Source organism: Pongo pygmaeus, chromosome 2 (assembly GCF_028885625.2).
Source record: "Pongo pygmaeus isolate AG05252 chromosome 2, NHGRI_mPonPyg2-v2.0_pri, whole genome shotgun sequence".
Classification (NCBI taxonomy): domain Eukaryota; kingdom Metazoa; phylum Chordata; class Mammalia; order Primates; family Hominidae; genus Pongo; species Pongo pygmaeus.
Genome location: NC_085930.1, coordinates 54,265,005 through 54,282,089, shown reverse-complemented (window position 1 = coordinate 54,282,089; position 17,085 = coordinate 54,265,005). Strand labels below are relative to the sequence as shown.

General features: G+C 39.8%; 1 protein-coding gene across 7 annotated transcripts in view; it reads left to right on the top strand.

Moving 5' to 3' along the window:
• Window positions 1-17,085, top strand: part of POLQ (DNA polymerase theta) — a 113,805-nt gene that overhangs the window by 15,158 nt on the left and 81,562 nt on the right. For all 7 annotated transcript variants that reach the window (XR_008501519.2, XM_054481060.1, XM_054481062.2 and 4 more), the window contains 3 exons: window positions 930-1,077; window positions 8,349-8,495; window positions 10,430-10,642. Coding sequence is in view for 6 of the 7 variants with exons in the window: in XM_054481060.1 (XP_054337035.1) it covers window positions 930-1,077; window positions 8,349-8,495; window positions 10,430-10,642 (508 nt within the window). In the remaining variant the exon portion in view is untranslated. The remainder of the gene's footprint in view (window positions 1-929; window positions 1,078-8,348; window positions 8,496-10,429; window positions 10,643-17,085) is intronic.

Here is a 17,085-nt window from a genome sequence, read left to right as displayed (position 1 = left end):
TACATTGACATACTTCCAGTATGGAGAACTTGCAGGGCCACCACAGTGTATTCACACATGCCCTTTTGTTCGTCTGAAATGTGTTACCTTTCATTGAGATAATGTTTCCCCACCTTCACATCTCAGCTAAATTGTTTTCTTAGGACAATTTTTCTTTCAGATCTTTCTGTCAAATATGAGGCCTCAAAACACTGTAAAACTCTCTTTTAATGGTATATATTATTGTTGTATTTTATATTTATTTATTTAGTACAGATGCTGTTCAACTTGTGATGGGGTTATATCCTGATAAACTCATTGTAAGTTGAAAATGCCTTTAATACATTTAACCTACTGAATATCATAGCTTAGCCTAGCCTACCTTAAATGTTCTCAGAACATTTACATTAGCCTATAGTTGGGCAAAATCATCTAGCACAAAGCCTGTTTTATAATAAAGTGTTGAATATCTTATAATTTAATGAATACTGTGCTGAGAGTGAAAAATAGGAGTTGTATGGGCACCCAAAGTATGGTTTCTATTGAGTGCATACTGCTTTTGCACCATTGTAAAACAAAAAAAATCATAAAGTCCAACCATTTTAAGTTGGGGACATCTGTATTTTAATGTGTCTCTCGGTGAGACTATAAACCCCTTGACTATTAGGATCTTGACTTTCTTTTTACTCAATATTGTATTCCCATTGCCTGAGGGTTGGAGCTCAATAAATATTAGTTGAATGAATAGTAAGTATTTCTTTCACTTTTCATCATTAGGAGTTTAATTTTTCTTCTTTTTTTTCCTTTCTTTTGTTATTGACTTTGTAACTGATTTTCATTATGCCTTCAAGAAGAAAAAGCTTCCCCAGAAAGGAAAATGAGTGCTTTTAAACTGATGTGAGAATCTTTTGAAAGTACCACTAAAGTGGTTATTTATCTTTCTTTTTTAGGGAGATGAGGACCATGTTGTTAGTTTATGTTATGAGACAATTCGTGATAACCATTCAGTATTACTTTTTTGTCCGTCAAAGAAATGGTGTGAGAAGCTGGCAGATATCATTGCTCGAGAGTTTTATAATCTACATCATCAAGCTGAGGGTGAGTTATGGATGGAAAGGAAAGCCTTCATGCTTAGTACATTTGCTTGAAAGTAATGGTAGTGATTATATTAGCAAAAACATGGCTTTTGTTCATCGTTGTCACTGCCTGCCCACTAGGTGGTACCCTTTTTACCAAACTGTGCTTTTGTGATTCTAATCATATTCCGTCCCTAGTATAGACTATGTATACACACACGCTTAGACTAATCAGCTTTAGATTTTTAGAATACTGGGTATATACTACAGTTCTTTATCAGGGATCCATGGGCTTTAAGAGTTTGATCATTGGAGCAAAATGGATGCAAAAACTTAAATTGGATGCAAAACTTCACATGTAGACATTTCTTTGGGGAAAGTAACCATATCTTTCTTTATATTTCCAAAGGAATATGTAACTCTGAAAAGAATCATACACACATACATATATATGTATAAGTTGACCCTTGGATGACATGGGTTGGAATTGTGTGCGTTCATTTATATGTGGCTTGTTTTTCAATACATAATATATTAGAAAATGTTTTGGTGATTTGTGTTAATTTGAAAAAACTGACAAGCTATGTAGCCTAGAAACATGAAAACATTAAAAAACAAAAAGAAAAAGGTATGTCATGTAGCCTAAAACATATGTAGATACTAGTCTATTTTATCACATACTACCTTAAAATATACACAAATCTATTATTTATTTATTATTATTTTTTGAGACAGAGTCTTGCACCGTTGCTTAGGCTGGAATACAATGGCGTGATCTCGGCTCACTGCAACCTCTGCCTCCTGGGTTCAAACGATTCTTCCATCTTAGCCTTCCCAGTAGCTGGGATTACAAGCACCCACTATCACGCCCGGCTAATTTTTGTATGTGTGTAGAGATGAGGTTTCACCATGTTAGCCAGGATGGTCTTGAACTCCTGATCCGAAGTGATCTGCCTGCCTCGGCCTCCCAAAATGCTGGGATTACAGGCATGAGCCACGGTGCCCGGCCCAAATCTTTTATTAAAAATTAAAATTTCTGCCAGGCATGGTGGCTCATGGCTGTAATCCCAGCACTTTGGGAGGCTTAGGAGGGTGGATCACCTGAGGTCAGGAGTTCGAGACCAACCTGGCTAACATAGTGAAACCTCGTTTCTACTAAATACAAAAAATTAGCTGGGTGTGGTGGTGCACGCCTGTAATCCCAGCTACTCAGGAGGCTGAGGATTGGGAGAATCACTTGAACCCGGGAGGCAGAGGTTGCAGTGAGCTGAGATCGTGCCATTGCACTCCAGCGTGGGCAACAAGAGTGAAACTCCGTCTCAAAAAAAAAAAAAAAAAAAAGTTAAAATTTCCAGCCCAGCCAACATGGTGAAACCCCATCTCTCCTAAATACAAAAATTAGCTGGATGTGATGGCGGGCACCTGTAATCCTAGCTACATGGGAGGATGAGGCAGGAGAATCACTTGAACCTGGGAGGTGGAGGCTGCAGTGAGCCGAGATTGCGCCACTTTACTCTAACCTGGGTGACACAGTGAGACCCTGTCTCGAATAAATAAATAAATATTTATCAAAACATGCACACAGACACAGACGATACATGGCCCCATTCACACAAGAAAAATGTAAACAAATGTAAAGAGGCAGTGTTAAATCATAACTGCATAAAATTAACCGTAGTATATACTGTACTAATACTGTAATAATTTTATAACCACCTCCTGCTGCTGTTGCAGTGAGCTCACGTGTTGTGAGTATGCACTTAGAATATGACGCTTATCATCTTCATATGAGCAGTTTGTGTCTCATAAATTGCATATTGCAGTAAAAAGTAATTTATCATGTTTCTCATGTACTTTTCATCATATTTAGTGCAGTACTGTAAACCTTGAATAATAACATGGGACCAATCTGAGGTGCCACTAGTGGTGCTAGAAGTGTTCCGAAGAAGCAGAGAAAAGTTGTGGCATTCTAAGAAAAAATTGAATTGCTTGCTATGTACCATAAGTTGAGGTCTGCAGCTGCATTTACTATTTTAAGATAAATGAATCGAGCCTAAGTACTACTGTAAAAAAAGAAGGAAATTTGTGAAGCTATTGCTGTAGCTTTGCACATTTTATGAAATACTTTTTCATCTGATTTTGAAAATGCAGTTTTATGTGGCTGCAGAATCACTATATGAAAGGCATACCTGCTGGGTGAGGTGGCTTACGTCGATAATTCCAGCACTTTGGAAGGCCAAGGCAGGAGGATCACTTGTGTCCAGGAGTTCGAGACCAGCATGGGCAACATAGTGAGATCTTATCTCTACAAAAGTTAAAAAATTAGGCCGGGCATGGTGGTTCACACCTGTAATCCCAGCACTTTGGGAAGATGAGGTGGGCGGATCACCTGAGGTCAGAAGTTTGAGACCAGCCTGGACAACATGGTGAAACCCTGTCTCTACTAAAAAATATAAAAATTAGCCAGGTGTGGTGGTGCATGCCTGTAGTCCCAGCCACTTGGGAGGCTGAGGCAGGAGAATTGCTTGAACCTGGGAGGCAGAGGTTGCAGTGAGCTGAGATCGTGCCACTGCACTCCAGCCTGGGCAACAGAGGGAGACTCCATCTCAAAAAAAAATAGCCAGGTGTGGTGATGTGTGCCTATAGTTCCAGCTACTTGGGAGGCTGAGGTGGGAGGATCATTTGAGCCTGGGAGGTAAAGGGTGCAGTTAGCCATGATCGTGCTACTGTGCTCAGCTCAGTCTGGGTGGCAGAGTGAGACCCTGTCGCCACAGATGTGCACGCATGCGTGCGCATGCACACACACACGCATACACACACACACAAGAAATGCATACCTATAGACTCTACTATGATTTGAGAAAAAGTGAAGTCCATATGGCAACTTAAAGCAAAGGGATCTAAAGCTGGATAATTTAATGCCAGCAAAAGATGGTTGGATAATTTTAGAAAGAGGTTTATATGTGGATTTTTTTCAATACATAATATATTGGAAAATTTTTTGGTGATTTGTATTAATTTGAAAAAATGTCAAGATAACAGGAGATGCAAGACCAAGAGGCTGCAGATGAGTTCCAAGATACCATTAAGAAAATTATTGAGGAGAAAGGATATCTGCCTGAACAGATTTTTAATGCAGATGGAAGTGCCCTATTCTGAAAAAAAAAAACAAAAACAAAATTGCCACAAAGAACCCATTTATTAGTAAGGAAAAGAAGAAAGCACCAGGAATTAAGGCAGGAAGGGATAGGCTGACTCTTGTTTTGTGCAAATGCAGTTGGGTTTATGATCAGGACTACTCATATCTATAAAACAGCTAATACTCAAGCCTTAGAGGGAATAGATAAACACTGGTTGCCATTCTTTTGGTTGTACAAGAAGGACTGGAGAGTGAGAATGCTTTCTCTGGATTCGTTTCATCGATGCTTTGTCTCTGAAGTCAGGAAATACATTGCCAGTAAGGGACTGCCTTTTAACTTTCTTTTGATATTGAACAATGCCCTGGGCCATCCAGAACCCCGTGAGTTCAACACTTAAGGCATCAAAGTGATCTACTTACCCCCAAACACAGCATCTCTAATTTAGTCTGTAGATCAAGGGGTCATGAGGACATTTAAAGCTCATTACACACTGTAACCTATGGAAAGGACTGTCAACATTATGGAAGAGAACCCCAATAGAACATTGTGAAAGTTTTGAAGGATTATTCCATTGAAGATGCCATTGTTGTTATAGGGAAAGCTGTGAAAGCCAGCATGCCCAAAATGATAAATTCCTGCTGGAGAAAACTGTGTCCACATATTGCACATGAATTCACATAGGATTTATGACAGAGCCAATGAACGAAATTATGAAAGAGATTATGAAAATGGCAAAAAAAAAAAAGGTGGAGGTAAAGAGTTTCAAGATATGGATCTTGGAGAAATTCAAGAGCTAGTAGACACCACACCAGAGGAATTAACAGAAGATGACTTGAAGGAAATGAGTGCTTCCAAACAAGTGCCAGATGGTGAGTAAGAAGACATAGAAGAAGCAGTGCCAGAAAACAAGTTGACATTAGACAATTTGGCAGAAGGATTCTAATTATTCAAGACTGCTTCTGACTTTTTTTATGGCACGGACCCTTCTATGATATCGGCACTGAAACGACAGCAAATGGCGAAAGGATTGGTACCGTATATAAACATTTTTAGAGAATGAAAAAGCAAAAACAGGCAGAAATTATAATGTATTTACGTAAAGTTACACCAAGCGTGCCTGCCTCTACTGCCATCACTTCTGCCTCTGCCACCCCTGAGACAGCAAGATGAACCCCTTCTCTTTCTTCTTCGTCAGCCTACTCAAGGTAAAGATGATGAAGATGAAGACCTTTATGATGATCTACTTCTAGTTAATGAACAGTAAATGTATTTTCTCTTTTTTGTTTTCTTTTTTTGAGACGGAGTCTCGCTCTTTTGCCCAGGCTGGAGTGCAGTGGCGCTATCTTGGCCCACTGCAAGCTCTGCCTCCTGGGTTCACACCATTCTCCTGCCTCAGCCTCCCGAGTAGCTGGGACTACAGGTGCCCATCACCACTCCCGGCTAATTTTTTGTATTTTTAGTAGAGACAGGGTTTCACTGTGTTAGCCAGGATGTTCTCAATCTCCTGACCTCGTGATCCACCTGCCTTGGCCTCCCAAAGTGCTGGGATTACAGGTGTGAGTCACCTCCTATTAGTAGTTAACTTTTGGGTAAGTCAAGTTGTGTGCAGATTTTTGACTGGGGGTTTCTGTGTTTCTAACTCCTGTGTTGTTTAACAGTCAACTTTGTGTGTGTGTGTGTGTGTGTGTATTTATACACATATATATACACGCACATGCATGTATATACAAATGTATTTTAAAATAAGCTTTGAGGTATTATTTATAAGAAAATGTACCCATTTTGTATGTATATGATACATTTTAACAAATGCATACATCTGTTTAACCATACTATAATCAACACCTAGAACATTTTCATTACCCTAAAATATTCTCTTTTCTTTTGCTGTCTCTTCCCTCTATCCCAGACTTAGGCAACTGTTGATCTCTGCTTGCTGTCACTTTAGATTACTTGTGCTTTTCTAAAAATTCCACATAAATGAAGTCATACAGTATGTATGTGTCTTCTGTATCTAGCTTGCTTTCACTCAGCCTGGTGTGGTTGATGTACACCCAGGTTGTTAAGTTATCAGTTTGTTCCTTTTTTTGTTGCCAAATGGTGATCTAGTATATACTAATGGCTATAATCATTAGTATATATTTTTACTAATTCTAGAGTGAACACTGTTGCCTCACTATTTTTACTAGTCTGTGGTGCTTTGGGGTCCAAGATAAATACAAGGAAGACAGGGACCAGTTCTAGTCACAGAATATTAGGATATTTTATTAATTAATTATACCAGTGGCATCATGAGTATAAGTGATGGAAATCTCAAGCCTAGCTCTAACAAGTAAACTTTGCCTGAAGTTTATATTGGCTGGGCTATTGTCTAACAGTATATTATCTCTTCCAGTTTCCCCTTAACTGGTACTTTCTATACTGGGTTAGCTTACTTCCTTACATTTTACCATGGCCATTTATAATCCTTAATAACCAGAATCATCATCATTTTCTTTTCTTGAGATTTTGTTGTCTTGGTTTGTAGCAGTGGTTCCCAAATGCTAGTGCTTGGACTGGAGCCTGGTCTGTGATGAGATTTTTATCAGAAAAATAAAGACAAGGCAGCACATTATTTATAAAGCTGCAGTTTACCTTCTGAAATTATTCCTACTCATTTTTTAATGTTAAATGTCTTTTTTTGAAATAAAAATATTGATAGTTAAGGTTTTAAAAAATTAATTGCCCTCAGGAAAATAAAAAATTGGCAACTCTGTGATTCCTTAAAATTTTTAAAAAAGTTTACCTAAAAATTTAAAAATGTATGAAATATGATATATATTTAAATATATATTTGTATTATTTTCAACTGACACATAATAATTCTAGAACATACATTTATTTATTTTCCTTTTTTGTGTGTGTTTTTGTTTTTTTTTTTTTGAGACAGGGTCTTGCTCTGTTGTCCAGGATGGAATGCAGTGGCATGATCTCAGCTCACTCTAATCTCTACCTCATGGGCTCAAGTGATCCTCCCACTTCAGCCTCCCGAGTAGCTGGGGCTATAGGTGCATGCCACCATGGCTGGCTAATTTTTTTGTATTTTTTTTAGAGATGGGATTTTGCCACATTTCCCAGGCTGGTCTCAAACTCCTGGATTCAAGTGATCTGTCCACTTTGGCCTCCCAAATTTCTGGGATTACAGGTGTCAGCCACCGTGCCCAGCCATATATTTACTGTTTATGAAGTTTTACAAGTTCAAAAATCCAAAAGTCTGGAAAATTTTTAAAGAAAACATATAAGTATGTAAAGCTTTTACTGCATGTAACAAAGTTAAGGCTGGGAGGTGGCTCATGCCTATAATCTCAGCACTTTGGGAGGCCAAGGTGGGGAGGATTGCTTAAGCCCAGGAGTTTGAGACGAGCCTGGGCAACCTAGGGAGACCCTATCTCTACAAGTGAAAAAAAAAAAAAATACTAGCTGGGCATAGTGGCACGTGTGTCTGGTCCTAACTAACCAGGAGATTGAGGTAGGAGGATTGCTTGAGCCCAGGAGGTCGAGACTGCCGTGAGCAGGGATTGTGCCACTGTACTCCAGCCTGGGTGACAGAGTGAGACCCTGTCTCAAAAAAACGTTAAGCTCTTACTGGGGGAGAGGACAAAAAACAGAGGGTACTATTTAATTAACTACCAGATTAATGCCAAAGAGGCAAGAATAATTTCACAGAGAAGTAGGCTTTTTCGTGACGGGATTGGTGAAACCCTCTGATGCTGCTACTGCTGGTTGGTGGTACATACCTTGAGCAAGGGTTTTGATTTTGGGGCTTTGAGTGGTAATCAGTATCCGTAATACTCTACTTCCTCAGCAGGTTCCTTTGATCCCCTCCTGTAGGCTTGGTCTTACCCTTATACGGTTTCCTAAACTTTGGCGCACATTGGAATTGCCTGGGGAGATTTAAAAATTCATCATGTCCAGGTCACACCCCACACCAATTATATAACAATGTCCAGGATTAAGAACCAGGCATCAGTATTCTTAAAAGATCTCCAGGAGATTATAGTATGCAGCAGTTTCAGAACCATTCCCCTGCTATTTAGCTCTATTATGATTTAGACAGATACACTTAAAGAAGCTGAGCTAGAAGCAAATGGTGTTGATAATTTTTTTGTGACAGGATTGGTGAAACCCTCTGAATGCCCACCAGTAATTCTGGAACAAAAAGAACTCCTGGAAGTGATGGATCAGTTAAGACGTTTGCCTTCAGGACTGGACTCTGTATTACAGAAAACTATACCATGGGGAGTAGCATTTCATCATGCAGGTATTTCATATTTATAATCTGTTATTAAGAAACCTCCAAAATTCCTCATACTGTCTTAACTTTTATATTTGTGTACATTTATTTCTTGTTAAACACACTTAATATCCTTAGATTTCTTTTTAAGAAATTGTGTGGGCTGGGCATGGTGGCTCACTCCTGTAATCCCAGCACTTTGGGAGGCTGAAGCAAGTGGATCACCTGAGATCAGGAGTTCAAGACCAGCCTGGCCAACATGGCGAAACCCCATCTCTACTAAAAATACAAAAATCAGCTGGGCATTGTGGCACGCACCTGTAATTCCAGTTTCTCGGGAGGCTGAGGCAGGGAGAATTGCTTGAACCCAGGAGGCGGAGGTTACAGTGAGCTGAGATCGTGCCATTGTACTCCAACCTGGGTGACAGAGCGAAATTGTGTGATAGATTAAACAGGAGTAAAACGAACATGTTTCAGTTTACTTATTTGTATATAGTAGTCTCCCCTTGTTCACTGAAACTATGTTCCAAGACCCCCAGTGGATATCTGAAACCACAGATAGTACCAGCCCCACATATATGTTTTTTCATAGCATATTAAAACTTTTAAATGCATTTGAAATGTGTGTGTGTGAGGAGGTATATATATATATATGGTATATAGTAGTCCTTTGTGAGGAATATGTTCCAAGATCCTCAGTGGATGCCTGAAACCACAGATAGTACAAACCCTCTATATACTATGTTCTTTCCTATATAGTCACATTATATAGTGCCAGTAGTGTATACAGCATGGATACACTGAATAAAGGGATAATTCATGTCCTGGGTGGTAGGACATGCAATTTAAAACTTATGAGTTGATTATTTCTGGAATTTTCCTCTTTATATTTTTGACTTTGGGTAATTTAAACCATAGAAAGCAAAACCACAGATGGGGGACAACTGCTATATACACACACACAAAATTTACATTGTATGTAATTTATGATGCATACTAAAAAAGTGAACACCTGTGTACCCACCACTTAATTTTAAAACTAGAACCCCAGCCCTTTAAATTTTAAATAAAATTGAAAATGAGCCAGCTAAGTATATATTCTATACATTGTTTTTCATTTACTCATGTTTTGTTCATCACGTATTTATGTCAGAGGTATATCTGACCAATGTGATGCATAGGCCCTGAAGATATCTTGATGAATAAGGCATATCACTACCCACAAGGAGTTCATTGTCTAGAACAGTGGTTAGCAAGTTATAGTCTGCTGGTCAAGTCTAGCCTACCATCTGTTTTTGTAAATAAAGTTTTATTGGAACACAGTCATGCCCATTTGTTCTGTTGCTGCTTTCATGTCACAGTGGCAAGGTGGAATAGTTGCAGCAGAGACCTGACCTGCTGTTTTCCACAGGAACAGGAAAAGTTTGTGGACCCCTGGTCTAGAAAATAAGATAGAGGTATACTAGAGGCAGCAGATTCTACTCTTTTTTTGTTATTGTTGTTGTTTTGTGAGACTGAGTCTCGCTCTGTTGCCCAGGCTGGAGTGCAGTGATGTGATCTCGGCTCACTGCAAACTCTGCCTCCCAGGTTCAAGTGATTCTCCTGCCTCAGCCTCCTGATTAGCTGGGATTACAGGCACCCACCACACACACAGCTAATTTTTGTATTTTTAGTAGAGGCGGGGTTTCACCATGTTGGCCAGGCTGGTCTCGAACTCCTGACCTCAAGTGATCCACCTGCCTCAGCCTCCCAAAGTGCTGGGATTACAGGCATGAGCCACCGTGCCCGGCCAGATTATATTGTTAAAGAGGTAGACTGTGATGACTCCTTTGTCAACAGTCATAACAATAGTTTCAAAAATCTTTAGAGGCTTGAAGCAGACTCTCAAATCCATTTGTAAGTGAACACATATAATATTTTTATTATATATCAATAAATATATAAAAACCTCCTTTTTTTAGGTCTTACTTTTGAGGAGAGGGATATCATTGAAGGAGCCTTTCGTCAAGGTCTCATTCGGGTCTTGGCGGCAACTTCTACTCTTTCTTCTGGGGTGAATTTACCTGCACGTCGTGTGATTATTCGAACTCCTATTTTTGGTGGTCGACCTCTAGATATTCTTACTTATAAGCAGATGGTTGGTCGTGCTGGCAGGAAAGGAGTGGACACAGTAGGTAAGTGAGTTTGAATTTAATTGTAGCAGCATTGCTGAAGGACAGTGTCTACTTGAAATTTGACTAGTGCCTGGCAACCTGTTTCTCATCATGCTGTATTTCTTTATTATCCAATGCACTAATGTCATCATTTTGGATTCACTTAATATTTATAGTGAATATGAGTTATAATTTTCATATATGTATATCATCAACTGTTGATTTTCTACAAATGTTGAATTAAGTTTTTCTTTTGTATTGTATACAGTAAAATGATTTAGTATTATGTAAATCAAGATGACTTCTTATTACTTAGCTGGAAGATGATTTTTAATTTCTAGGTGTAGTCTACTCTTTAGCACTAATTAATTTTCACAGATGTTAGTTCAACTTAGGTGACTGGTCTCAGAAATCAGACAAGGATGCTGGGACGCACCCTCACACTTTGGGAATAGGAACTTGACATCCCATCTTTTTTCTCGAAATTGGTGCTGGCTCTGAAAAAACACCTTTTCATTTTTTTACCTTGTATCAGCAAGTTATGATTTTTTTTTACCAGCAATCCAAACAAAAGTTTTGTCTTAAGCAGTGAGGAAGAGGTTTGTTTGAATTAAATGTCAAAACGGCAGCAAACTTTATTTCTAATGTGCTGTATCATTATATGTGTAACTAAGTCGTTATCAGCCATCTAACACTGAAGAACCTTGGGAGGAACATTCCCTGCCACTTTCTACTCTAGGACATAATTGTCATCTTTCTACTCTAGGACATAATTGACTCCAATATTTTATTAGATATGTCAAAAAAAAAAAACAACAGGCAAACAGTTCTGTGGCTACTGAAGAGAAATTAGGAAATCCAGGAGAATAAGGAAAGTGGTTGGGAAATGGATATTCTGGGCAGAGGAAGCTGGGTAGTACACTGAGGAAGTAACTTTTAGAATAAACTGACTTGTCACATGAAGTCCCCAAATATGTCAGTTCTCATTATTCATGGATTCCATATTTGAATTTTCCACCTTAACAGAATTTATTCAGAATCCCGAAATAATACCTCTGGGGCTTTTGCGGACATATGCAGATCTGTGAAAAATTTGAATCTTTCCAAGCACACTTTCCCTGCTGCGGTTGAACAAGCCAAAGCTCTGCGTTTTTGTTTCAGGTCTTATACTGTGAACAAGCTTCTTTTTAATGGGCTAGTTAGTGCCACATTTTTGACATTTTTGTGCTTTTAGTCGGTGATTTTGCTGTTTAACATGACCCCCAAGCAAAGTACTGAAATGCTATCTAATGTTCCCCAGTGCATTAAGGCTGTGATGTGCCTTATGGAGAAAGTATGTGATAAGTTTTCTTTAGGCATGAATTATAATGCTGTTGGCTGGAGCTCAATGTAAACAACTACATACATTAAATAAGATGTCTTTAAACAGAAACATGCATAAAACAAGGTTTTGTATTGATTAAGTGATGAAAACGTTTTTACTAGAGGCTTGCAGGAACCTAGTCATCTATTTTCCTTGGCAGCAAGGGTTCAGTATTCTGTGTTCGTGGCAACTTTATAGAACATTACTACCACAAATACCAAAAATTGACCGTCATTTATTGGTAACTGGATTAGTTAGAATATAAATTCACTGCTGTAACAAAAACCAATACAATAAGTATTAACGAGATGGATGTTAGTTTCTTTCTCATATAACAGTAAAATTGTATTCTAGGCCTTATATGATGTAATTGTAATTTAGGCCTTACATGATGGCTGTAGTGTGTCGGGGACCTAGTCTTCTATTTTGTTTTAACATTTTCAGCAATGTAGTTTCTATCCTCGGTATATGATGGCTAGTCTAGTCTCTCTCATCACATCTGCATTTCAGCCATCAGGAAGGGAAGATGAGGAAGCAAAGAGCATGCCCTGCCCTTTAAGGCTGCTGCTCAGAAGTTGCACATAGTATTTCTCTTCACATACAATGGGCCAGAACTTTCACATGGTTACATTCCCCAACTGTAAGAGAGGCTAGGAAATATAATCTTTTGCTTGGGTGGCCACGTGCTCCACTAATACTTCAGAGGATGTGCATGGCTATTGGAACAGCTTTCAGTCTCAGTACCAGTAATAAATGACCCATTTACAATCCCAGAAGGGCATTGGTCAGCCTTTATTTTAAGCCCTGAAAATTTTGATGATTAAAAAAAAAAAAATCTTCCAATTTGTTGGATTTTTCCTACAGCTGACATCAGAGACATTTATCCTGTTTCTCTCTTACTTGACCTACAAAATATGCAGATTACATATATATGCTTAAAAAGAGTTGAGGGAAGAGAGTGAGAGTCTTCCTTCCCATTCCTTTTTGCCCACCTCTGTCCATCCCCAGTTTTCAGTGGACTCACACCTCTGGGGAATGGAGTATAAGTCCATTTTACATTGACAATTGTCTCTCAGGGACAGAGGGTCTTTTAGTTAATGTAGAAGATAAGGAGAAATAAGAAATAAGATGAGATCTTATTTGCCTTGTTATGTTCTTAGCTTATATTTATTATGGGAAAGAACAATTGGAAGGTTAGGGCCCTGGGCTAATTATCAAGCCTTAAATCAGATAACATTCAAACAGAACTAAAATATACTGTAATAAGTTTATTTCTGAGGTCTTAAAGACTTCCAAGCTTTTGATCTTGTATATCATTATATTTCAGGATGTGATATGACTTGCTCATAACTTCAAGCTAATGAAGAATGTAGGAATATAGTGTTTTATATTCACTATGGAGACTTAAATACTTGGTCATGCTTTTTGTATCATGTAGCATCATTGGAAATTCTGTGTATTTTATATTCCTGGACGGCACATGGTGTTTTATTTAGATGACACTTCAGTCTTTCCATAGACTACTTAGAAGCTTCCAGTATAGGATGATGGTGCTTTGTGCCAAAATAGCAATTTGCAAGTTCAGCAGTCAGTAATAAATTATTTGATTCTAAATAATTTCAACTTCCCTCTTGTGATGTGGATGAGCCCTCCCCAGGCAGGTTGTTGCAGGAACCTGTACATATATACTGATGTCCATTTGGACATTTTATAAACCTTGCCCATTCAGGAAAAGGGCAGTTCATTTTGTTGAAGAATCAAAGCCCCGAAAGACCTTTAAACAGCCCAAAGTGGCTTGTTTATCTTGCTGCTAATGCTAGTTGATTCATTTTCTAGGTAATTTATATGTGTGTGTTTTCTTTCTTAAGCTGGGCTGTTTTGTAGCCATTGCAAGAGCCAGGTGTTATATTCATGTGATTTTTAAAAATTGGATATTGACAAATTATAATTGTATATATTTTTGAGGCACAGAGTGATGCTATCTGTATACAATGCAAAATGATGGAATTAAGCCAGTTAACATATCACCCCCAAATACTTAACCATTTATTCTTCTTGTCTAACTGAAACATTGTACTCTTTGACCATCTTCTCATCCCTCCAACTCCCTAATCTCTCTCTCTTCTGCTTGATTGAGCCTGCTACTAAAGCTTTGATTGCATTTTTCAGTTCAGTCATTGTATTCTTCATCTCTAAGATTTCTGTTTCTTTTTTATTGTTTCTATTTCTTTGTCAAACTTCTTGTTTTGTTTGTATATTGTTTTCCAAATTTTATTTAATTTTTTATCCATATATCCTTGTAGTTCATTGGACTTTTTTAGGAGAATTATTCTGGATTCTTTCTCATTTCACAGATCTTCATTTCTTTAGGGTTCATTGTTGGAGCTTTGTTAGTTTCTTTTGAAGGTATCTTGGCTTCCTGGTTCTTTGTAATCTGTGCTCTTGTGTTGGTATCTGCACATTTGAGGAGACAGCTACCTCTTTGGCTTTTATAGGTGTTCTTTGGCAGGGATAGAACTTCACTTGTCTAGCCTTTGATTCTGAATAGGCCAACTGGCAGCAGCCCTGAGCAGGCAAAGCTTGCTTTGGATTCTGTAGATAGTTGGGCTGCTGCCTTTGCTCTGAGTTTGGGTGGGACTGCTGGCTGGGCTCTGTTATCAGGTGAACCCACAAGCTGAGCTCTGCAGTCAGGCAGAGTTGCTGGTTTGGCACTGCAATCACCTCTCGGCTGGGCCCCAGAGTGTATTCCTTGGCCAGATGGTACCCCTATTTGAGATCTGTACTTGGACAGTGTTGCAGGCTGGGCCCCGAGGTTAGGTGGAGTTGCTATTCTGGACCAGTGGGCCAGCTGCTGTGCTCAGTGGAAATGCATGATTGAGCATGGTGGCTCATGCCTGTAATCCCAGTGACTTGGGAGGCTGAGATGGGAGGATAGCTTGAGCCCAGGAGTTTCAGGCTTCAGTGAGTTATGATCATGCCACTGCACTCCAATGTGAGTGACAGAGATCCCACCTCTAAAAATAAAATAAAATAAATGCACATCTGAGGTTTGCCTCCCTGCCTAGGTGGGGACTTGGAGTGGGCTTTGAGAGTGAACTGAGGGCTGTTTAAACGTCCACCCTTGGCAGAACTAGTCCCTGCACTTTGCAAAAATGCAGTATGATAGGCATCTTCCACCTGGGGCAGGTCCTTGAGGCTGAGCTTGAGCACTGTTTAAAATCCCAGGTTTGGCAGAACTAGCCCCTGCTCCTTTCCAAAATGCACTGTGATGGTCATCTCCTTTCCTGGGCAGGGTCCTCATGAGCTTTGACGCTGGGCCTGGAGGCTGGCCGTCTAAAGATTCAAGCCAGGTAGAATTTCCTACTACTTCTAGAAGTGATCAGTTTGGCTTTGTCCTGGGCTACACTGTTTAGCTGTTAGCTGGTACCTCTGATTGGGCACCACCACTGGCAGGTACACAGAGCTACCACCAAGATCTGCATGCTGGTTGCCGTGAGCTCTGCCTCCTTGCTTTGTTTCTGCCTGACCCCAGGTGATCTAGCTGTGCTGTTACCCGGCGTGTTCTCTGTGAGGTGAGACTGGAGTTGGTTTCTTGGGAAGCCTCTTGGAATGCTAGGGAAGCTCTATGTTCTCTGGTTTTCTTTTCCCACTGTAGAAGCCATGAGCCCTGGGGATTCCTTTCTGTGTGGTACTATGCTGACTTAGGGGAGTGGAAGGGCTGATGAGGTCAAAGTGAGATAGTTTCTCTTACGATATCTTGCAATTTTTATGTAGTTTTGTGGTCCATGCATAAGTTTCAGACTTATTCCCAAGTTTTGGGTTTTTTTTTTTTTTTTTTTTTTGGTTATTTTTTTTTTTTTTTTTTTTTTTATACATGGAATTTTGCTCTTGTTGCCCAGGCTGGAGTGCGATGGCGCAATATCAGTTTACTGCAACCTCCACCTTCTGGGCTCAAGCGATTCTCTTGCCTCAGCCTCCCAAGTAGCTGGAATTATAGGAATATATCATCATGGCTGGCTAATTTTGTATTTTTAGTAGAGATGGGGTTTCACCATGTTGGTTAGGCTAGTCTTGAACTCCTGACCTCAGGTGATCTGCCCACCTTGGCCTCCCACAGTGCTGGGATTACAGGCATGAGCCACCACGCCTGGCCTCTTTTTTTTTTATTTTTGAGATGGAGTTTCATTCTTGTTGCCCAGGCTAGAGTGCAGTGGCACAATCTTGGCTCACTGCAACCTCCACCTCCAGGGCTCAAGCGATTCTCCTGCCTCAGCCTCCCAAGTAGCTGAGATTACAGGAATGTGCCATCACGCCTGGCTAATTTTGTATTTTTAGTAGAGATGGCGTTTCACCATGTTGGTTAGGCTGGTCTCGAACTCCTGACCTAAGTGATCCACACTCCTTGGCCTCCCAAAATGCTGGGATTACAGGTATAAGCCACTGGGCCTGGCAGTTTTGGGGTTTTCACAAAGGTGTTCTTGTCTGCAGATAGAAGCTAGTTGAAGCTTCTGGGGAGGGGGTTATAAAGCCTCCTAAACCACCATCTTGCTGACATCTTGTTTTCCGTTTTTTTTTTTTTTTTTTTTTTTGAGATGGAGTCTCTGTCGCCAGGCTGGAGTGCAGTGGCGTGATCTCGGCTCACTGCAACCTCTGACTCCTGGGTTCAAGTGATTCTCATGCCTCAGCCTCCTGAGTAGCTGGGACTACAGGTGCATGCCACCATGCCCAGCTAATTTTTGTATTTTTAGTAGAGGCGGGGTTTCACCATGTTGGCCAGGCTGGTCTCCATCTCTTAACCTCGTGATCTGCCCTCCTCGGCCTCCCAAAGTGCTGGGATCACAGGTGTGAGCCACCGTGTCCGGCTGTTTTGCTTTTTTAATGGTGCCTATCTTTATAATCATTTCTGGGATAAATAGCCATTGATCAAGTTTATAATCCCTTTACTTTATCCTATTTTGATTCTCAGTTTGGCAGTTGGGAAGGATAATCTGTACCTTCTCTTTGCCTGGGGTGGTAAGGATATTCCAGCTCTGTGCCAGTTTTATTTAAAAAAAAAAAAAGTATTCTTCATTTGTCTTTTTGAACCTCTTACCTGTTTTCT